At 52.8% G+C, this 22,610-nt stretch overlaps 1 protein-coding gene and 1 pseudogene across 27 annotated transcripts in view; both read left to right on the top strand.

The window, feature by feature from the left end:
- The window catches only part of LOC146813293 (uncharacterized), a 455,769-nt gene that overhangs the window by 362,441 nt on the left and 70,718 nt on the right, over positions 1–22,610 (top strand). For 23 of the 27 annotated variants that reach the window (XM_085620134.1, XM_085620133.1, XM_085620117.1 and 20 more), the window contains one exon: positions 11,098–11,163. The exons of 2 other annotated variants lie outside the window; for them this stretch is intronic. In XM_085620134.1, the coding sequence (XP_085476260.1) occupies positions 11,098–11,163 (66 nt within the window). The remainder of the gene's footprint in view (positions 1–11,097; positions 11,164–22,610) is intronic. 2 more of the 27 variants (XM_085620119.1, XM_085620114.1) reach the window with 1 other exon arrangement.
- Positions 15,188–18,853, top strand: LOC146813294 (18S ribosomal RNA; annotated as a pseudogene).

The following is a 22,610-nucleotide window of genomic DNA, read 5'->3' as shown; positions in this document are numbered from 1 at the left end:
ACCAGGGCCTATCCATATAAAGTGCAACTTCTGTGTATTCTACTGTAATCTTGTTTGACGATTTGTGCTCCTGTGCTCATAAAGAGACTAGGGGTTACTTTGAGAAATAAATACATATATATTTTGAATATATATCTGTGTGGTGTCCTTTCATTGGTATAAAAGGGGGTTACATATGGTAAAACAGCTGGCTTAACACGCTTCACGAGTTTAGCCTCAAAGACTGCTTAGCCTACGCTACCACTAGGACAGCTAGTCCGAAAAGGTTGACTTACAACCACACCATAAGGGTTGCTTGGCATGGTACAAGGTGATCACTTTAACTAGTGAGCATCATATACCAGGCCAACTTCTCACATTGGTGAGCAGCGGTTGGATTTGAGCTTGCTGTGTTTTACCATTGTAATCTCTTGGTTACCAATTGAAAGATCACATAGGTACCTGTAGGTACATATAAAACAAGATTAGATATACTTAAGTTCTACTGAACTTAGTTGTTGTAGAGCAAAGGGAGTAGCACACCCTGACTACAACTACTAGATAGGTTTAGTAGGTAAACCCAAGTGTAGGTAGATTGCAACACATCCACCCACACTTAAGAGCAATGGCTGGGGCAGAGGGGTCCACTGTACCCATCTCTGTTGAGAGTGACCCCAGAGGGCACCATCCATCTTTGCTACCCTTAATCAAAATGAGCTCAGGCAGTTGGCAAATATCAGGGGCCTTAAACAGCCCAAGAATCCTACTTCTGCTGAACTCAGAGAGCTTTTACAGGCTGATGAAGATCAGAAAGCTCTCAGGAAAGCCTCCCAGTTAGGCCCCTTAGGGACAGGAACAGGAGGCCCCCCTTCTGAAGATGCTACTGAAGTACCCCTTTCCAATAGCCATCCCTTAGATGAGAATCATACTACAGAGGAGGAAAGTGGTGAGGATACAGAAAGTAGTGAGGATGAAGGGAGAACTAGCCCAGTGCCAAGTGTTATACTTGGCCCAGCTAAACTAAGGCTATTGGGGACTGACAATGGGATCATACCATTGGATCTCCCCAGTGGACTTAACCAGGGGCTTGGGAGGCAAAGGAATCGCTCAGGTGACTCTAATGCTTCTCATGCCTCTAGAGGCTCTCAAGGTCACTCCAGGAGGAGGATGACCACCCCTCAGAGGAGGGAACATGAGGCCAGAATGCAGGAAGCCCAGCTGAGGATCAGGAAGCAGGAGCTAGAGGTAGCCCTGATGGAAGAAAAACTGAACAAGGCTAGGCAACCTAGAGAGAGTGGGTCTATACCCACTGGTGGCAGCATTGTCCCTAAGGACAAAAATAGGGTCTTTGACAATAGGAACCTGTCTAAGGTTGTGCCCCCCTACAAAAGTGGGGACGACATCCACAAATGGATGACTGCTCTTGAGAGAGCCTGCAAAGTGCAGCAGGTTCCTGAAGACCAGTGGGCAGCAATCCTCTGGCTCTCCTTTGAAGGAAGAGGCAGAGACAGACTCCTCACTACTAGAGAAGAGGATGTCAGAAATTACAGAGTCCTGAAGAGTGTCCTAGTTGATGGGTTAGGCTTAACCACTGAACAGTACAGGTTAATGTTCAGAGACACCCAGAAGACACAGACTCAGGACTGGTCTGAATACATTGAATGTGCCACTAAGGCTTTGGAGGGTTGGTTGCTGGGAAGTAAGGTATCTGATTTAAAGGATTGTATAATTTGATGATGAGAGAACAGATTTTAAATAACTGTCAAAACCAGCAACTGCATCAACACTTGGTTGACTCAGATCTGACCTCTCCCCAAGAATTGGGAAAGAAGGCAGACAAATGGGTCAGAACCAGGGTTAAGCAAAAGAACCAGAACCAGGGCCAAGGGGGTGATCAGAAGAAAAAAGACCAAAAGGGTGGAGATCAGAAATCTAAAGACCAGAAGTCTTCAACAGGGCCCCAAACTACTGCTAAGGAGGGTGGGTCCCAACAACAAACTAAGGGAAAGAAGAAAGAAGGTCAAAAGAAACCCTGGTGCAATCATTGCAAGAATACAACTCACTGGACTAGTGATTGTAAGAAGGGTGGAGCCCCCAACACTGTTGCCCCTAAGGCACCTGCTCCCAGTACTACTGTTAGCAGTGTTGGTCCCCAGACAAAGGGTGTAGTGGGAATCACTATGGGAGCTGAAGGAGATTCTGACTTAGACAGAACCCTGACACAGGCAGTCTTGATCTGTGATGGGGACATTGATTTGTCCCTGACTGTGAGCCCCAGTAACCTGGGCAAGTACAGACAGACTCCTTTAATTAATGAAAAAGTGGCTCAAGCCTACAGGGACACATGTGCCAGTGTCACTATGGTGACACCAGGCTTTGTGGACCCTGGACAGTACATACCAGGTGAGAATTACCTGGTGACCAATGCCAGCAATGCCACTACTTCACATAGTGTGGCAGTTGTTAACTTCTCATGGGGAGGGGTAACTGGCCTCAAAAGGGTTGTGGTTAGTGCAGACCTCCCAGTAGAATGTTTGTTGGGCAATGACCTAGAGAGTTCTCTATGGTCAGAAGTGGAGTACAGGACTCATGCAGAGAAGTTAGGTATATCATCACATGTCCTTGCTGTGACCAGGTCACAGGCCAAAAAGTGCCTCACTGAACCTCAGGTCTTGGATCCTGGAACAATGGACCAAGCACCTACCAAGAAGAAGAACAGGAGGGTCAAGGCTGTGCCTTCCCCCCTGCCTCAGGGTGATGATCAACCTTCCCAGGAAGCTGATCTAGAGGACCCTGAAGGAACTGTCCCTGAAGAACTTGAACCTGATCAGGTTGAGTTTCTGGGGACAGGGGGACCTTCAAGGGCTGACTTGAGGCAGGCTCAGTTATCCTGTCCCTCTCTTGAACCCCTCAGACAGCTGGCTGCTGCTGAGGCTGCTGGGAATGCTCAAGGTACCCATAAAGTGTATTGGGATGAAGGGCTCCTTTATTCAGAGGCTAGAGACCCCAAGCCTGGTGCAACCAGGAGGTTGGTTATACCTCTGCAATTTAGGGGCTTCCTTCTTACCTTGGCCCATGATATTCCTTTAGCAGGACACTTAGGCCAGAACAAGACTTGGGACAGGCTTGTCCCTCACTTTCACTGGCCTCACATGAATGAAGATACCAAGGAGTTTTGTCGCTCCTGTGTGACCTGCCAAGCCAGTGGCAAGTCAGGTGGCACAACAAAGGCCCCCCTAATACCACTACCTGTGGTGGGGGTCCCCTTTGAAAGAGTGGGAATAGATATAGTGGGTCCCATGGATCCTCCCACTGCATCTGGGCACAGATTTATACTGGTGGTAGTGGATCATGCCACCAGGTATCCAGAGGCAATTCCCCTTAGGACCACTACAGCACCTGTTGTGGCCAGGGCCCTGCTGGGAGTATTCTCCAGAGTGGGGTTTCCTAAGGAGGTAGTTTCTGACAGAGGTACCAACTTCATGTCAGGATACTTGACAGCTATGTGGAAGGAATGTGGTGTCAACTACAAGTTCACCACTCCTTATCACCCACAATGCAATGGGCTTGTTGAGAGATTCAACAAGACCCTAAAGGGTATGATCAAAGGATTACCTGAAAAGCTCAGGCGAAGATGGGACATCCTTCTACCCTGCCTTCTGTTTGCTTACAGAGAGGTCCCACAAAAGGGGGTTGGCTACAGCCCCTTTGAATTGTTGTTTGGGCACCCTGTAAGAGGCCCACTGTGTTTAGTGAAGGAAGGATGGGAGTTACCTCTCAAAAAGCCTAAACAAGACATAGTGGACTATGTACTTGGTCTCCGCTCCAGGATGGCTGAGTATATGGAGAAGGCATCCAAAAACCTTGAGGCAAGCCAGGCCTTACAGAAAGCTTGGCATGAACAAAAGGCTGTCTTGGTTGAGTTTCAGCCAGGACAGAAGGTATGGGTGTTGGAGCCAGTGGCCCCAGCAGCACTCCAAGACAAATGGTCTGGACCCCATACAATCCTGGAAAAGAAGGGAGAGGTCACCTACTTGGTGGACCTAGGAACTCCCAGGAGTCCCCACAGGGTACTCCATGTTAACAGGTTAAAAGCATATGTTGACAGGGCAGACATGGGCTTGCTCATGGCTACAGATGAGGGACAGGAGGAAGAGAGTGACCCTCTCCCAGACCTGTTGTCTCAGAACCCTGAAGATGGCTCAGTTGAAGGAGTGACCCTTGGAGGCAACCTCACTGCCCATCAGCAGACTGAATGTAGACAAGTTCTACAATCATTGCAACATCTGTTTTCCCTAATACCTAGCCAAACTGACTGGTGTACCCATGTGGTGGACACTGGTGACAGTCTGCCTGTAAAGAACAAGCTTTACAGACAACCTGACCACGTCAGGGACTGTATAAAGGCTGAGGTACATAAAATGCTGGAATTAGGTGTCATTGAACCCTCAGAGAGCCCCTGGGCTAGCCCAGTGGTTCTGGTCCCCAAACCTCACACCAAAGATGGTAAGAGAGAGATGAGGTTCTGTGTGGATTACAGAGGACTCAATGCTGTCACCAGGACAGATGCACACCCTATTCCAAGGGCAGATGAGCTCATAGACAAACTAGCTTCTGCAAAGTTTTTGAGCACATTTGACTTGACAGCTGGCTATTGGCAAATCAGATTAGCTGAGGAGTCTAAGGCCAAAACAGCATTCTCAACCCCAGGTGGGCACTACCAGTTTGTGGTGATGCCCTTTGGTCTGAAGAATGCACCTGCCACCTTCCAAAGGCTGGTGAACCGAGTCCTTACTGGGTTGGATGACTTTTGCGCAGCATATCTTGATGACATTGCTGTCTTTAGCTCCACCTGGGAGGATCACCTGATCCACCTGAAGAAGGCTCTTGAGGCTCTGCAAAGGGCAGGCCTCACTATCAAGGCCACTAAGTGCCAGATAGGGCAGAGTAAGGTTGTATATTTGGGCCACCTTGTAGGTGGAGGCCAAGTTCAACCACTGGAGAGTAAGATACAATCCATCAAGGACTGGTCCCCTCCAACCACCCAGACTCAAGTTCAAGCTTTCTTGGGCTTGACTGGGTACTACAGGAAGTTTGTTAAGAACTATGGGTCCATTGTGACTCCTCTTAATGATCTGACATCCAAAAAGATGCCCAAAAAGGTTCAGTGGACAGTAAGCTGTCAAAAGGCATTTTATGACCTGAAGGAGGCCATGTGCTCTGCACATATCCTGAAAAGTCCTGACTACTCCAAAGAGTTTATTGTCCAAACAGATGCTTCTGAGTTGGGTGTGGGAGCTGTGCTGTCACAACTTAATGTAGATGGTCAAGACCAACCCATTGCTTTTATTAGCAGAAGGTTGACCCCCAGAGAGAAGAACTGGTCAGCTATTGAGAGGGAGGCCTTTGCTGTGGTGTGTCCTGAAGAAGCTGAGGCCATACTTGTTTGGCACTCACTTCAAGATTCAGACCGACCATAAGCCCCTCTTGTGGCTAAATCAGATGAAGGGTGAAAACCCCAAACTGCTTAGGTGGTCCATTTCCCTACAGGGGATGGACTTTACAGTGGAGCACCGGCCAGGTGCTGACCATGGGAATGCAGATGGTCTCTCCAGGTACTTCCACTTAGGACATGAAGACGAGACTGGTCAAGGCTAGTTCAATGTCCCTGCGTTTGGGGGGGGGGGGTTGTGTAGGAGAGTAGGGTCTGCTATCCTATGGTCACCCCAAATTTTTGCTTTTTGCTTCACTGGTTTTTGACATATTGAGGCTGTGGGCCTGCCAATCAGACCCCCAGCCTGCTGTTCTCTCTACTAAATTTACACTATGCACCCTAGGTGCATAACCAATTGGAAGTGGATCACCCTGTGGGCCCCTGTGCCAGTGTACACTAGGTACCCAGGGCATTGGTGTATCTAAGGCCTGCCAGGGGCTGAAGCATGTATTATGCCACCCCAGGCTTGGCCTAACAAATTTGACACAACTGGCTGATCACTCAGCTGGGGTAAGTTGGTGTAACCACCTCTTACTTAGGTGTAGTATACCTATACCTAACCTTAAATGGGACACATGTTAACCTATAAGTTACTCCTATGGCAGGCCTTACCAATCCTGAAGGCAGAGTGCTTGGTTCCATGTGAGATGGTGCTCTGGCATGAGCTGAGCCTGTCTGCAGTGGTCGGAACAACTTCCTTCTACTGTTTCCAGATATCGTCATACCATATACTCTTAAGTGCATTATGAACCTCGCGGTTAAATGCTATCTTTGGTTTGGCTTTATCAAAACATGTCGAGTAAGGTGTCATACGAATTGGAATACTAACCCCTCGCCAATTCTGGCGACGGGGTTAGCATTCCACCCTTCTAGAGGGACACGACATGTACAGTACCTGAAACCCGGGTAAAATCAGACATAGCCTCAGCTCCACAAAATGGATGCTGCCACCACAGACACAAGTCTGCCCTCCTGCTGCTGGGAGTCCTTCCAGCTTGGGAGGTGTGGACAAAGGGTTTCCTGCCAGGGGAGGTGCGTGCTCCACCCCAGACAGGATTTTGTGTATTGGTCAGGTAGGGCTTGAAAGAAACCAGACATGCCTGTGGCTCACAAGGAGCCTCGGTGCATATGCCAGTTCAAACCGGTCCTGGGGCACACCAGTCCCGGGCCTGGGGCGAGCTGGACAAAGGATTGGGGGTGTAACCACCCCCCTTCCTGGTCCCACCCATAGGGAGGGACCTAGCAGGTAGTCCGGCCCCTAGAATCCGCTTAAAGGTAGGAGCTGTGTCCTAAGACTTCAGACATCCTGGAATCAACTTGAAACTAAGAAGAAGACGGGAACTTCGACATTCTGCTGCACAGAAGACTGAAGGAAATCTCCCCTGTGGTCAGGGAGTGACCACCTTGCTAACGCAAGCACCATCCAGCGAATCAACGTCTGCTTTGCCGCCGCCTCCCGCCGGAGCCGAGCCCAGAGACTGACAAGACCTGGACCTCCAGACCTCTCACCGCCCGATCCACAGTCCCTGAAAAGAGGAGACCCGTGGAGGCACCAAGACACGTGGAGCCAGCCATCTTGGAACGACGACGACAAGCTGCAAGCGCAACAACCGAGGCTCCCTCCAAGTTGTGCTTTGGGATCTGAGAAGCCCAACACCCGAGCAGCATCTTCACCAAAGGTGAGCCCTCCAGCATCTCCACGATCTGCGTGGGGCCCTTCTGCATTTTGCCACTCGACGCGCCTAACCGGTTGCTGACCCGCTGGCTAGTGGCCATCTTGGCGACGAACTTCAAGAAATACGCCGCTGGTCTGGTTGCTCCAGACTGGCCCTTGCTCCCCTCCAAAGGAGCAGTCCCTCTGACCTTGCTGGTCAGAACAATCAGCTTATCTTGTTCTCCACAACAATTGCTTTTGCCAAGGCTTGTTTGCTTCGATCAAGTCGCCGACACCGCCGACAGCGAGAGCCTGCATGGGACGGCTCGTGAACCGACTCCTGGACGTCGTCGACCTCCAGGGACCACGTGGCTGCAGAGACAAGCTACACCTTTCTTCCTGTTTGCACCCGACATTGCCTGGTACCCACCTGGTGCCACGCTGGTCACTGGCTAGTGACTGTGAACACTGTCCCCTCTGCTTACAGGTTTTCTACAACTCCGATCCACCCTTGGATCCACCGCATCTCTCCCGGACCGACCGCCTGCAGCATCTTTGTCCACAGGCTCCAGTGACCCGATAGAAGAAACCCGACGCACTTCGACACCTATGCACCCGCTTCCTGTGGGTGAGGTAAAGCAGGCACTCCGGTGCCCAGGTGTAGAGTAACATCTCTAGTGTCTGTGTTTCCAATCTTAAGGTCATAGTCCATCCGGAAGATCCTTTTTGCAGTAACTTTGTACTTTTTACGCACCCATTGAAACCTATGGGAGCACGCGTGTGACTATTTGCTCTGCACACGCCACCCGTGGACCTCCTGGTCACTAACTAAAGTTAGCTCCTTGTAGGCCCAGCGATTCTAGAGGCCCTAGGCCTTTTCCCTTTCCTGTTCGTGGTACTTATACCACTATTTTAGTATATGGTTCGAGCGGCCACCAGGGCCTATCCATATAAAGTGCAACTTCTGTGTATTCTACTGTAATCTTGTTTGACGATTTGTGCTCCTGTGCTCATAAAGAGACTAGGGGTTACTTTGAGAAATAAATACATATATATATTGAATATATATCTGTGTGGTGTCCTTTCATTGGTATAAAAGGGGGTTACATTTGGTAAAACAGCTGGCTTAACACGCTTCACGAGTTTAGCCTCAAAGACTGCTTAGCCTACGCTACCACTAGGGCAGCTAGTCCGAAAAGGTTGACTTACAACCACACCATAAGGGTTTCTTGGCATGGTACAAGGTGATCACTTTAACTAGTGAGTATCATATACCAGGCCAACTTCTCACAGAGTCACCAATCTTGTGACTGCAACACTTCCTCTAAGACAAAAACAACATGTAAACATCCAAGCCCAACACCAGATGGCGATCTATGCACAGTCTACAACTCTGCAGCTCTACATGCCAAGAACAGATGCATACTGGTAAGTAACATTTTCCTTTTCTAATTTCACAAAGGGACAATCCATTTTTAGCTTCTCAACTATCACTCTCACATGATTCACGTGTTCCTGCTTGGGCTTAGAATCTGTAAGGGTATAGTTTATATAGCTGATACAGAAGACATCTAAATAGCCACCTGGAAGGCTGCCAGGGCATTACAGAGTCCAAAGATCATGACGTGGTATTCGAATATACCGAACCTGGTCCTTAACACAATCTTCCATTCATCCCCTGTGGACTCTAGCGAGATGCAAAACGTCCTGGAGATACAATATCTTAAATATTGATGCTCTTTTAATTTGATCCAGAAGTAGTAGTACCAAAAGTAATGGGTAACGTTTTTTTACTGTTAGTCTGTTTATTGCATGGTAATCGCTACAAATTTGCAGCTCTACCCCCTTCTTGGTTACAAAGAAAGGAGGAGAGGAAACAATTGACTGAGTCGGCCGGATGCAGCTAGTGACTAAGTTCTCCTCAAGATATGTCTTCAGATGGTAGGTTTTAGGTTCGCTCACAAGGTATAGCTGACTGCAGGGTATTGTGGCCCTGGTAGTAAATCTCTGCCACAGTTGTAATTGCGATGGGGCCGAAGTTCACTAACCTTTTGCTTATAAAAACCAACCTGGTAATCTACATAAAATTCTGGATGGATTACAACTCAAGAAACCTGAGCATGCACAGTTCCATATGTAAGTAATTATGCTGGACCTTCAGTTCCATTGACAATGTCAGGGAGGCAATTTTTGTTACAAAGGTTTGTTTATTACTGGACTTATGAGTGTATAGCCCAATATACCAAAGTGTTGTGTAATCTTAACCATGGTGCCCCCCAGTTCAGTTTAATTGTGGTGCACCAATAAGGTCAAATCAGATACATTTGAGATGTGCCGTACCTACTTTTATAACCATGACTTCAGTATGCTAGTGCACAGACCGCAACATTAGGTCAGAGCCGTCACTGCCTTAACAGGCTCAGGAATATCTTTCTTAATACAGGGAATATCTGGTTTTCAGATATATTCTTCATCTATAAAGTGTCTCTTGACTCCAGAATCCAATAAGGCAGGGACCTTCACTTGACTGCCAGTATGTAAAATTAGGATACCATTAATAGGCAAATGTGCCACGGAGATCTGTTGGTTGTTTGCCAAGTTGGCCAAAGATGCAGGATGCTCCTGTCTTGGACAGGAGACCTCTGACGAGTCTGAGAGGATTCGTTTTTCGACTCTGTTCCATCATCGGGCCTGCTCATTATCAATACAGCCTGATTCTTTACTGTAGGTTTATTTCTGCTCCCTTACCTAATGCTTTACAATCCCCAATAGAGAGACTGCAACAACTACAGTACATCCAGAGCTTAAACTTCCTTCTCTTTTCTTTCTCTGCAGGTGACAGAGGTCCTCTAATACTGTTCACTTGCATAGGTTCTACCCCGTTTGTTTTATTCGCATCATCAGTTAGAAGTATGCTAAGTCAAACGACAATAATTACTCTTATTCTTTCTTCTCTCAGAGTCAATGATCTGGTTGTACAGTCAGGTCTATCACTTCTTCACAAAAACATCATGAAGGTTCACCACCTGAACCAGAACATGTTTAATTCCCCCCTGAGATCTTGATAACAGAGGAAAACACACTTTTCAACTGGCTACACTGAGTCTGCTGAAGGTGGGTATGTATGTTAGTAAGTCCAGAGATCCTTTCCTCAGAGTCAGTAACCCTTTATGCAAAGGCAAGGCATGGTTTTTCCTGTCAAATAACCTTTACATTTAGCAACAAAAATGTGTGAAATTGTACAAGATCGGATCACTCTTTGTGATCAACAGTACTGACCAACTGCCAGCTGTCAAGAGATTGGGCACTAATCTGTGCTCTTTATCTTGGAGGAGCGACACACATCAGCTGAGACGTTTATCTGTCTTCACCACCACCTCCCTGGAACAGCCTAGCGTAACTACACAGAAGCCTGTACAAGGAATGTAGGGGAAAGTGGATATGAAAACAAGGAGAAGGAAGAAGAGCATAGATTGCATAGTACTGGTGTTCCTGGATGTAGAATGAGGTATTGTCTCCATTGGGGCTATTTAGAAAAATATATTAAAATTGAACCGCTGAGGAGTGAGTGTCACAGCCACCTATTCTTGACCAACGACTCCTATTTCTTGACCCACCTTGCAATCTACCTTTTCCTGCATTGACTTCTCTGTGGGTGTTGGATCGTGTACTTGGTTTGTTCTGAAAGAGATCACAAAGCAATTAAGAACTGCCACTACTCTTCCTTAAAATCCAAATTAGGTGATCCCTCCTTCCTCACACTGCGATCCCAGTCACCTTCCTTGTGGTGTTATGTCACATTTTAAGTTTCGGGCAGTTCCTGGATAGCTTGCACACTAGACTATAACAACACACGGTACTGTCACCCTGCTCACTGCACATTACTTGTTTTACATAACTGTTCTGTAGTATGCTACGTTCCTCTCTGACACATTTTACTGTTCATCCCCAACCATATCTTTTCTTTCAGCAGTGCCCCTGGACTCTGTGACCCCTTTAGAGCGCTCTGATGGCAGCCTGAGAAAATTGGTATCAGGTGAGCATGCAAATAAGTGCCTGCGCCTTACTTTCTGCAAGTGGTTGCAAGATCTTATTGTAGTGTATGGAGGGAGCACGGATGCCCTCACCTAGTTGTCTACTGTGTCTGCTGGCTTCTTGATGGCAGCTTTCCTTCCCAAATAAGTCAAATCAAAGGCTGTCTTGGTTTGCCTATTGGGAAACACGGTTGGTTTACATACATTAGTTGATAAAGATTGGGAATCTTTTGTGGGCGGCTAATGTTTTTTGTGGTGGCTGAACCACGTGAATCAGAGCTAAGAGTTACACAGGGGAGTGTGCAGAGTAAAATAAAGTAGCAGCACCCCCGTGGGGGTAGAAGAGAATCCTGAAATTGGTGAAGGGGTAGTTGAATTCCCCGACACAGGAAGCGAAAGAGGTTAGATCCAGGCTTTTAGCATAACCCCTCTACCAGGTTCTACATTCCCCTTTTGTGACAGATTTTCTACTTCTCTATGCACAGTACCCACATCTTTTCTCAATTCTTGGTTCTCCTGTCTGGAGACTTAGACCTCTAATTCCAAGGCTGTAGTTGTTTCCAAAATAGTGTTTAACACCCTGCTGGTGTCCATTGCACTGGCCTGGTAGTAACCTGGGCTTGGCAATATGCTAGGTTCCTATTAAGACAGGTTTCAACCAGTAGAGGTAACAGGTGCACTAGCATGTTGTCCACTGACTCAGCAGAAGCGACACACAGACGGATTGTCGACTGTGCCCAACAGCGTTACCTATGATGGATGCTTGTGGGTGCTCTATTCTAGGGGTGAGCAGAGTTGGCGTAGCGCCACTATGCGGAGTTCCACGGAGTTTTAGAAAAAATCTGTGGAACAGGAGCCCAGGTGCTGCCGGCAGCCGAGGGTCCTTGTGCCCGGGACGGGGGTCCCTTGTGCCTGGTCAGACTCCCAGATCTCCATGGCCTGGCTGGGTTGAGAAGCAGTGACCCGGCTTGGACCCAGGGCCTGGGTTTCGGGCAGGGCCTGGGGTGTGGAAGCCCCTGTCCTGCGGCCTGCCAAGGATCCATCTGCCCAGGACAAGGGTCCCTGGTGAAGAGCCCCCAAGCCCTCTAAATGGCAAGTTGCCCTCCGGTGAAGGCCCGGGGCGGGCAGATTGGCGTCCTTCGGGCCCGGCCATCTGGTTGTGCCTTTCCCCTCGGCCATATGGTTACATGCAATGCTTTCCAATGGGGTGACCAGATACCCGGGCCGGCCTGGAAGTTCCGATGATTGTTCGTCCGCCTCCCCGATCCCAGCAAGGGCTCCAGGAGGTCGGGTGCCCTGGGTCCCCTCTGTTACTCGGTCCGCACTGGTTACCAGAAAGAAGGGCAGCTTTCCTCCAGATTACATGGGGCAGGGTATGCCGGAACTCCTCTCGGGCTGGCGGTTCTCAGCCGGTGACCAGATGGGCTATGCCCGGACAACATCTCCCCACCATCCGGGGCTCCCTTCTCTGGCCCTACGCATGGCAAAGTGCCCGGGACGAGCTCCATCGTGCCCCGGCCGGTCCTCCCTTGGGCGTCCGGCCCGCGAGGTCCTGCGGGCCTCCCAGTGCCTGCGGCTCAGCCTGGGGTCTCAGAGCCCCCGGGAAGTAGAGCCCTCCAAAGGGCAGGGGGGAGCCCTCTCGCGAAGCCTCAGGGTTTGTACAGATGGGCGTCCTTCAGGCCCGGCCATCTGGTCATGCGCCTTTCCCCTCGGCCATTTGGTCACGCGCAATGCTTTCCAATGGGGCGTCCAGATGGCCGGGCTGCCCTGGAAGTCCAGATGAGGGCTCATTTGTCTCCCCAATCCCAGCCAGGGCACCAGGAGGTCGGGCGTGTCCGCGCCAAGGGTCTCCTAAGTCTCGCCGTGCGCATAGGTTACCAGAAAGGGGGGTACCCTTCCTCCGGATTACTAGGGACAGGGTACTCCGGAACCCCTCTCGGCCTAGCGGTCCTCAGCCGGCAGCCGGATGGGCCAGGACACTCCCCCCCCCCAGCCCCGGGTCCTGTGGGCCTGGGGAGGCTGCCCCTGTGCCTCTGGGCCCAGGAGCCCCGGCTATGTCCAGGGGCCCTGGTTGGGTGCGCTAGCCCTGGGCCCCGTCTCCCGGCCTACCGCTCTGCCAAAGGCCCAAGATGGGGTTCCATAGTGCGGGGGGAGCCTCCACCTGCTTGGCTTGGTTCAGGAGCTTCAGGGGCTCCAGGGAGGGCAGCCTCCCTGCCCCGGGCACCGTCCTTCCGCGTCACAGGGTGCCCGAGATGGGGTCCCACTGGCTCGGGGAGCCCTGGCTGGGTCCAGGGGCCTCGCCGGGCCTTGGGTCGGTGCTCCAGTCAATGCGCCCCATCATCTGGCCTTACTGCTCTGCCAAAGGCCCAAGGCGGTGTTTCGTTGTGCTGGGGATGCCTCCCCCTGCTTGGCTTGGTTCAGGAGCTCCAGCCGGGGCCTCTCAGGGCCACAGGGAGGGCCGCCACCCCACCCCGGGCTCAGTCCTTGGTCCTGTTGCGTGGCAGGGTGCCCAGGACGAGGTCCCGCAGGCGCGGGGAGGCTTCCCCTGCGCCTGGGGGCTCTGGCTGGGTCCAGGGGCCCCACCTGCCCCAGGTCAGGAGCTCGACCCCTGGGCCCCGACCCCAGCCTGCCACTATGCCAAGGGCCCGAAATGAGATTCCGTCGTGCCCGTGGAGGCCCCCTCGCATGGCTGGGTTCAGAAGCTCCATCCAGGGCCCCTGAGAGCCATGGGGAGGATGCCCCCCCCCCGGGCTCCGTCCTTGGGCCTGCCGCGTGGCAGGGTGCCAGGGACGTGGACCCGCGGGCCCGGGGAGACTTCCCCTGCACCTCTTGGCCCAGGAGCCCAGTCTGGGTCCAGGGGCCCCGCCGGGCCCTAGGTCGGGTGCTCCAGCTCAGGGCCCTGTCCCTTGGCCTGCCGCTTTGCCAAAGGCTCGAGACGGGGTTCTGTCGTGCCCGGGGAGCCCCTCTCACTTGGCTGGGTTCAGGAGCTTCGTCGGGGGCCCCTGAGGGCTCTTGGCATGGCGGCCTCCCCACCCCGGGCTCTGTCCTTGGGCCTGTCACGTGGTAGGGTATCCAGGACGGGGTCCCGGTGAGGCTTCCCCTGCACCTCTGGGGCCGGGAGCCCTGGCTGGGTTCAGGGGCCCCGTCGGGCCCTGGGTCGGGAGCTCCAGCCCTGAGCCCCATCCCCCAGCCTGCCGCTATGCCAAGAACCCGGGACGGGGTTCCGTGGGACCCGTGAGGTCTGGCGGTTCTGTGACAGGGGAAGGCAGGACCCGGGCCCGCCCACTGGGGCTCCCCGGGGCCCAGGTCCGCGCCTGCCTCTCAGCCCCTTCCTGATGGGCCTTTCCTCTGAGCCTGCTCGGCCCGGGAGCAGGCAGGGACATGAAGCCGGCATCCCCCTGTACACGGCGGCCTGCCAGGGGAGGCCCCGGCCTTACACTGATCGATTGGGCACTATCAGTCCATTTAGGGATGGACTGGTTGGCCAGCCTCGGCTGTTGTTTTAAGCAAAGAGCTTCCTCCCCGCATGAACCGTCCGACTCGAGGGCCTGCAGCTTGGTGGGAGGCTCTTCACCCTACCCAGCAGAGCGAAGGCCTAGTGGCCCCGGCAGCTCGTGCCCCGCAGTGGTCCGACTCGAGCGGAAGGGGTCGGTTGGTGCTAGGCCCTCGGACACTGCCGCACGACAGGTCTGTAAGCTTCTGTGCGCCACACCGTCACCCCTCTCCGCCAAGCACATTTCTGCAGCAGCTCGGTACAACCGATCCGAGGGGTGCCGCCACCGCCAGGCTTCAGCCCCCCTGCGTCTTGATCAGGCTGCGCCTCGGCCTTCCTCTGCCTTCCGGGGAAGACGGCTGGGCCCTCCGGTGCCCGTGCGACCGTACCTCTCCATCCCTCCAGTGGGCCCTCCCGCCCAGGCGGGAGGGCTCCTGTCCCTAGCAGGCTCCCGAGAGGGAGGGGTGTGCAAAGGTTGCCAGTCGGGGAGACGGGCACACGGCTGCCGAACCCACCCCGTCAGCAGGTACGGCTACCTGGTTGATCCCGCCAGTAGCATATGCTTATCTCAAAGATGAAACCATGCAAGTGTAAGTACACACGGCCAGCACAGTGAAACTGCGAATGGCTCATTAAATCAGTTATGGCTCCTTTGATCGCTCCATCTGTTACTTGGATAACTGTGGTAATTCTAGAGCTAATACAAGCCGACGAGCGCTGACCTCCCGGGATGCGTGCATTTATCAGACCAAGACCAATCTGGGCTCGCCTGGCCGCTTTGGTGACTCTAGATAACCTCGGGCCGATCACACGTCCCTGTGACGGCGACAATACATTCGGATGTCTGCCCAATCAACTTTCGATGGTACTTTCTGTGCCTACCATGGGGACCACGGATAACGTGGAATCGGGGTTCGATTCCTGAGAAACGCCTACCACATCCAAGGACGGCAGCAGGCGCTTAGATTACCCACTTCTGACTCGTAGTGACGAAAAATAACAGTACAGGACTCTTTCGAGGCCTTGTATTTGGAATGAGTACACTTTAAATCCTTTAATGAGGATCCCACGTAGGGTAAGTCTGGTGCCAGCAGCCGTGGTAATTCCAGCTCCAATAGCGTATATTAAAGTTGCTGCAGTTAAAAAGCTCGTATTTGGATCTTGGGATGGAGCTGGGGTCATGATTAGGAGGAACTGCCGGGGGCATTCGTATTGTGCAGCTAGAGGTGAAATTCTTGGACCGGCGCAAGACAAACCAAAGCAAAAGCATTTGCCAAGAATGTTTTAATTAATCAAGAATGAAAGTCGGGGAGGAGCCAAGATGGCGACCGGAGCAGACGCTTGAGTGCCCGGCTCCGTCGGTCCGTGGCCTCGGACTACTATCCTGATGCCCATCCTCGCCGATTTTCGAGGTGCAACGTGTGCGAAGACGCGCTGACCGCGCTGCCGCTTTCCCGGAGTCTCAGCCCGCCCGGATGCCCGAGTTCTGGGTGCTTTTGTCCTCTGCACTGAAACCCTGCGCCATTACGGCCTTTGCTGGCCCCCTGGAGGCTCCGCAGTTGCCGGACCAGCTAGTGCTAACCTGAGCCCCGCGGTCCCGATCTCACCTCGCACCACGGATCGTTGCCGGATGAACCCGGAGAGGGACGGCCGGACACCTTCTGCACCCTGTGCCGGACGGGCTGGAGCTGTGGGGTGGGCCCCGGTGCGGCGGGTCCCCTGCCCCGCTCTGAGGACCGCGCTGTGGGAGGCTGCTGCCCCCTTCACCTATTGCCTAGCCAGCGGCGGAGGGAGCCTGCGAGAAGAGAAGCGACTGTCGGCCTTTCCCGTTGCGGCGTAGACCTGAGGGGAATTGACTCCTTGCCACGACCCCCCCCCCCTGGCCATTGCACCGTATAGCGGCAAAACATGGCGTTGAGTGCCTGCTTGCGGCTGGGGGGCGATACTCCGGTCTCGCCCGCTGCCCACTTCGCCCTCCCTCTTCCGGACACCAGCTCCACGGTGCCGTCCCGGATTGCTGCCGCTGTGGGGGCCCAGCCTCCGCTTACATGCGGCTCCGTTCTGGCTGCCCTGCGGGACTTCCAACTACAGATGTGCGCTGGCCTGCAGGCGCTGAGTGAGCGGTTTGACCCCATACTGTCGGCTGCGGGTCGTGAGCGCACTGTGTGTCATCTACAGGGCGTGGGTCTCCCGGTGCTTTTGTCCGCTTGCGGGGACGCAACGGCGGTGTGTGACTGTGCTACACTGGTGCCTTCACCTGGCGCTCCCGGCGCCCAGGGTACACCGCTCTACACCTCAACTGCGGATGCTTTGTCCCCCTGGTCATGGCTGCCTGCTTCATTGTTGCCTGCCTCACCGCGTCCACTGGACTATCCTGTTGAGCGATACCTAACGGCTTCGAGGAACCGTCCGCGGTGGCCCACTGCTTACCTTTTGTGGAACTCCTGTACCTTACTTGCCAGGTTTGGATTTTATGTGGTGCAAAGAGGGACCTTAATCGATGGGCGGCGGCCATTTCGTGATCCTACTTCACCATCCTTTCACAAGCGGCCATCTTGTCTTTGTCTGCTCGGGACACGGGGCCTTCATGCAGGGGCTGGTTTAATCCCAAGCCCGCGATCGGGCCAGGGCTAGACTGACTTCTATTGCCATGGTTTATGGACGGGCTGGCCTGGGACTGGAACTGTATGTATGTTATGCGCGCACTCGTCGCGACTTGTATCCCTTCGCTTACACTGTGGTGCCATGGTATCTTCGCATGCCGTTTTTTGGCGTAGTGGGCTCTCAGTGTGTGGGGGCCATGATTGGCTGATGGTTTGGGGCGCTCTGGTGTCCCGTGGGCTCCTCCCCACCTTCTTTTCTGTTTTCTTACTTTCTTTACTCTATTCCTACTTTCTTTCTTCTCTATATTTCGGGTTCATTGGGCGACAGGCACTATGCTGGGGGGGGGGGGTAGGCCGTAGCCTCCGCATTGGTGTAGGGTGGGGGGGTAATACTCTGTTCTTAATTAGTTCTATGGGCCTTTTTTCTTATGTCTCTGCGCTCTACTTTCTTCGATTCGGGGTCCGGGTGTGGGGTGGATCGAGTGGGGGCGGCTCCGGAGGGGTGCGTACTTGCTCATGTGACTATCCTGTTATATTTCTGCACCGCCTCACTGTTTGAGTTTTTACTTCACTTGTTGTTCTTACTGATGTTGCTGCTCTCCCGTGTGGTGAGGCTACCTTGCGGACTCGAATCTCCTTTGTTCCTATCCTTCATTGACTTTTTTCTTGATAAAATTATCTCAAAAACTTAAAATTAACCTTCACCTCTCCTTCCCCGGGTGTCAAAGATATCTCCAGTATGTGACCCATAACTTGTTGTTAATCCTGACTGTTGACGCACGGGGGATGTAATGTGGGTATCAGTGCTTCATTGTATCGTGGCCGGCCTGACGGTTGTAGGCCCGTATTTGTTCTTTTAAGATGCACGAATAAAGGTTTTTTAAAAAAAAAAAAAAAAAAAAAAAGAATGAAAGTCGAAGGTTCGAAGACAATCAGATACCGTTGTAGTTCCGACCATAAGCCTGCGGCTTAATTTGACTCCACACAGGAAACCTCACCCGACCCGGATATGGAAAGGATTGACAGATTTATAGCTCTTTCTCGATTCTGTGGGTGGTAGTGCATGGCTGTTCTTAGTTGGTAGAGCGATTTGTCTGGTTAATTCCGATAATGAACGAGACTCCTCCATGCTAACTAATTACGCGACCCTCATCAGTCGGCGTCCACCTTCTTAGAGGGGTAAGTGGCGTTCAGCCACACAAGATCGAGCAATAACAGGTCTGTGATGCCCTTAGATGTCCGGGGCTGCACGCACGCTACACTGAACGAATCAGCGTGTGTCTACCCTTCACGGACAGGTGCAGGTAACCTGCTGAACCCCGTTCGTGATAGGGATTGGGGATTGCAATTATGTCCCATGAACGAGGATTTCCCAGTAAGTGCGGGTCATAAGCTCGCATTGATTAAGTCCCTGCCCTTTGTACACACCGCCCGTCGCTACTACCAATTGAATGGTTTAGTGAGGTCCTCGGATCGGCCCCGCCAGGGTCGGCAACAGCCCTGGCGGAGCGCCAATAAGACGATCAAACTTGACTATCTAGAGGAAGTAAAAGTCGTAACAAGGTTTCCGTAGGTGAACCTGCGGAAGGATCATTAATGGTGTAGCAGCCCAAATGACGGATGGCGCTAGCCCGAAGCCCTCGGCCGCCTCCTGCGAGCACACGCTAGGCACAGGGCCCGACCCTGCCCTTGTGGTCCCTGGCTTGCAGAGCTATCCATGGCCGCATGGGTCACTTGGGTGAGGATAGGGCCTCGGCGGGTCTTCCTCTGCCAGGGGAGGACCCAACTGACTGGGGGACAGGGGCCGCTCTCTCTGGGAGGGCCACAGCAGTAGTAACCTCCCGAGACAGAAACCATGCTCACCCAGCACGACCCCTGCGGGGGGGGGACCGAATGGCAGTGCCTCCCTGGGCTGGGACCACCCCTTGCAGTCTGTAGTCAGACTGCAAGGGTGACTGGGTCCGGCTGTCTCAGGCCTTCTAGGCGCTGGATCTTCCCGGGCTCTCTGGTCGCCTGGCTGTGCAACCAGATGGCACTGCGGTCCAGGCGACCAGATGGCCCTGCGGGCCCTGTGACCAGATGGCCGGCCGGTGTAACTCCAACTTTTGTCCTTCCCTAGGGTTCTGTAAGCCCCTAATAGGCGAGAAAAATGGGCTCCCCGGTCAGGCCGGCAGGGATATGATGTGACCTGGGCTTAACCCTCCTTGGTTCCAGCCGAGGGTCCGAGCGCTCGGGACAGGGATCCACCGGGGCCTGGGGAGGCTCTCCCCCGGCCTGGCTAGTGTTCAGAAGCTGGGATCAGGCCCGGGGCTTGACCTCCATCCGGCGGGCCCCGGGGTGTGGGAGCCCCCTGATCCTGCAAGCCATCGGAGGGTCTGGGTGCTAGGGACGGGGAGGTTCATCAGGGCCCAGGGAGGCTCTCCCCTGCATGGCTAGGGTTCGGAAGCTGGGACCGGGCCTGGGGCTCGAGCTCTGTCCGGCGGCCCCCTGGTTGCGGGAGCCCCCCCCCGCCTGTCCTGCAAGCCATTGGAGGTTCCGGGCGCTGGGTACGGGGGTCCATCAGGGCCCATGGAGGCTCTCCCCAGCCTGGCTAGGGTACGTAAGCTGGGACCGGGCCCGGGGCTCAGGCTCTGTCCGGTGGTCTCCGGGTTGCGGAAGCCCCCATCCTGCAAGCCAGCCGAGGGTCCGGGCGCTGGGGATGGGGGTCCACCGGGTCCTGGGGAGGCTCTCCCTGGCCTAGTTAGGGTTTGGAAGCTGGGCCTGGGGCTCAAGCTCCGTCCAGCTAGCCCCATGGTGCGGGAGCCCCACCCGGTCCTGGAAACCATCGGAGGGTCCGGGCGCTGGGGACGGGGGTCCATCAGGGCCCAGGGAGGCTCCCACCGGTCTGGCTGCGTTCAGAAGCAGGGACCGGGCCAGGGGGCGGGTGTGGCTTGCTAACTCCACTCCGCTGGTGGAGCGAAGTTCTCTGCCCACCCCTACTCTGTTCCAAAAGAACACCAATGGAAAGTGGGAAGAAATAGGGACGTGTCCGACTTGTGTGGTAGAGCTTTGCCTCAACTCTGTCTGTCTTCGGTGGGCCTCTGGCTCTACGCCAGGTCTGTAAATCAAGTAAGTTCTTAGCAAAGTTGGGAAGGCAGCTCTTCTCCTCACGAGCACTAATTGGCAAGGCCTGGTTGAGTGGGTTTGGCCTTTTATACCTCTTAAATTCACACAAAGAAGGGGTGAGGGTATGGACTCCCCTACCCCGAACCCCCGTCACAATTCAGTACATCAGAAGGAGTAGGGAGTAATAAAAACTCTGTTTATAGTTTGTGGAGGTACATGCTGTGTATGTTAATACTGCTCTCTCTCACACACATGTGTGACATGCTTCATCATAGGGCTGCTTACAATACACCCCGGCGTAGCCACGCACAGGGTGGAGCAATAGGGTGGGGGAAGACAATACAACACAGAAAGAGAAACAATATCACATTGGCTGGGAACAAGGGTAGTGAAGGTGCAGTGTGGTGTGAATTAAAACTAGCTCAGAAGTGTCGGTGTGCCTAAGACTTTATTCCTGGACCCTCCGGCCAGGGTTAAAAATGTGAAGTATGGTGGTGATTGGGAGATATTATGTGCTCCCAACACCCCTCCTCTACTGCCAGTTGGTCAACATGTTTCGCCGTAAGTGAATGATCCAAGTGTAGGGTCACGCTGGCCTTCATCAAGACTCTACCTGTCCCAGTGTTTCGAGACCCTCTCCTCCAATTGAGATATGAGAGTGTTTTAAAACCAGTTACTTCTGTGATGAGGAAAATCCTCTAGCAAGTAGTGGTATTACGAGTTTACCCCTATTTCGAATTGGAACTGGCAGTGGGCAAGGAGAGACCCCCGATTGTCACACTTACTCCACGAGTGGAGCTCCTCCGGCGTGGCTCGTCTCCGTCTGTCTATTGCCATCTAGATAGCCACCAAGATTTTCCAGAATGTTCCGTTGTCTGGAGGGTGCAGCATTTGCCATAAATTCCTTTCAGCGATCTTGATGGAGTAGAATGTGGATCAAGTAGCACCATTTGTAACAAGTTAACATTCTCATCCTGATCATATCATAAACTTAGTATAAAATCAACAACTGAGATCCTGATGTTGCCCACAGCCTGTCACTATAATCTGTCGCCTTCTCCATGCCCAGACCTTGGGAGTCCAGACGTCTCCTATGGCGATAAGTGGGGATTTAGGTTTAGGTAATTTGCCAGCTATTATCGAGACTTTACTGGAGATCTTGACACAGGCTGACAAGGAGCCTGGTTAAATTGGTGACATCTGTCCTGCTGTGCCGAGGCAATTGTTCCTCTACATAGAGCGGAAGGGAGGGAACTCATTGGGATGAGTTCTGACAAGCAACAGATAATGCCAAAAAGTACTAGACAAAGTTGACCTCCATAGTGTTTGGAACAAAAGGAAAAAACATACAGGTGCTGCACTTTCAGGAGTTTGTCACCACTGAAACTATGCGTGAACACCTAGCTTGTTTGAGTGGTGAGTTGTCACTGGCCCCAAGGAAGAACTCAAGACCACGATCACAGTGATAACGGTGCGGCTTCCTCTTTACTGGAACTGCCATTGGCATTTCTGACTCCACTCCCAATGCAGTGTCAGAACAGAGACCAACCTCTCTTCTCAGTGGATCACATTGGATACATAAGCCCATTGTGGTGTGCCCCTGCTGACCTTGACACTGGCAGGTAATGATGAGCCCTAGCCTATTACCCCTATACCCAGTAACTACAATTGGTACTACTACCATTATCACCTGTATGAATTGCCTAATGTGAGTTGTGCCTGTAATTTTATTAGCTGTGTGAATAATAATAAAGTACTTATCTGATAGAGACATCTAACCGCAGATTCCTTACCTTAGACTTATGCCAAGGCATCAGACTGGATCCGGAGATTTTTATGAGCAATACCCCTACGCGACGGTAGGTGGCAATGTTCGGCTCACCGTGGCATTGTCTGCATCATCCACGCCGGAAGTGAGGTGCGCAGTTCCTATATATTCGTTTGTTTCATTCTGTGCCTGTCAGTGCGGATCCAGAGAACAGATACTCCTAGTCACTTTTTGACTGACCTTTTTTTGACCCTTTTTGTCTAAGATTTTTCTGACTTTGTCACCTAGTGTGGCAGGGATGTCCACAAGGAAAGCTGTTTTCAAGACCTGTCGTGCCTGTCACTGGCACATGGTGACGGATCCACACCTCATCTGCCTTTAGTGCCTGCATCAATTTTCGTGCCATGCACCCCAAGGCCTTGCTGTTCAATGTCCAATGCCTCAACGGTCTCAATCCCAGTCGAGAGGAAGGTCCTGGGA

The sequence above is a fragment of the Triturus cristatus genome, chromosome 7 (assembly GCF_964204655.1).
Source record: "Triturus cristatus chromosome 7, aTriCri1.1, whole genome shotgun sequence".
In the NCBI taxonomy this organism is placed as follows: Eukaryota; Metazoa; Chordata; class Amphibia; order Caudata; family Salamandridae; genus Triturus; species Triturus cristatus.
Note: the sequence above shows the minus strand (reverse complement) of the source record. Positions and strands in the feature narration are given on the sequence as shown.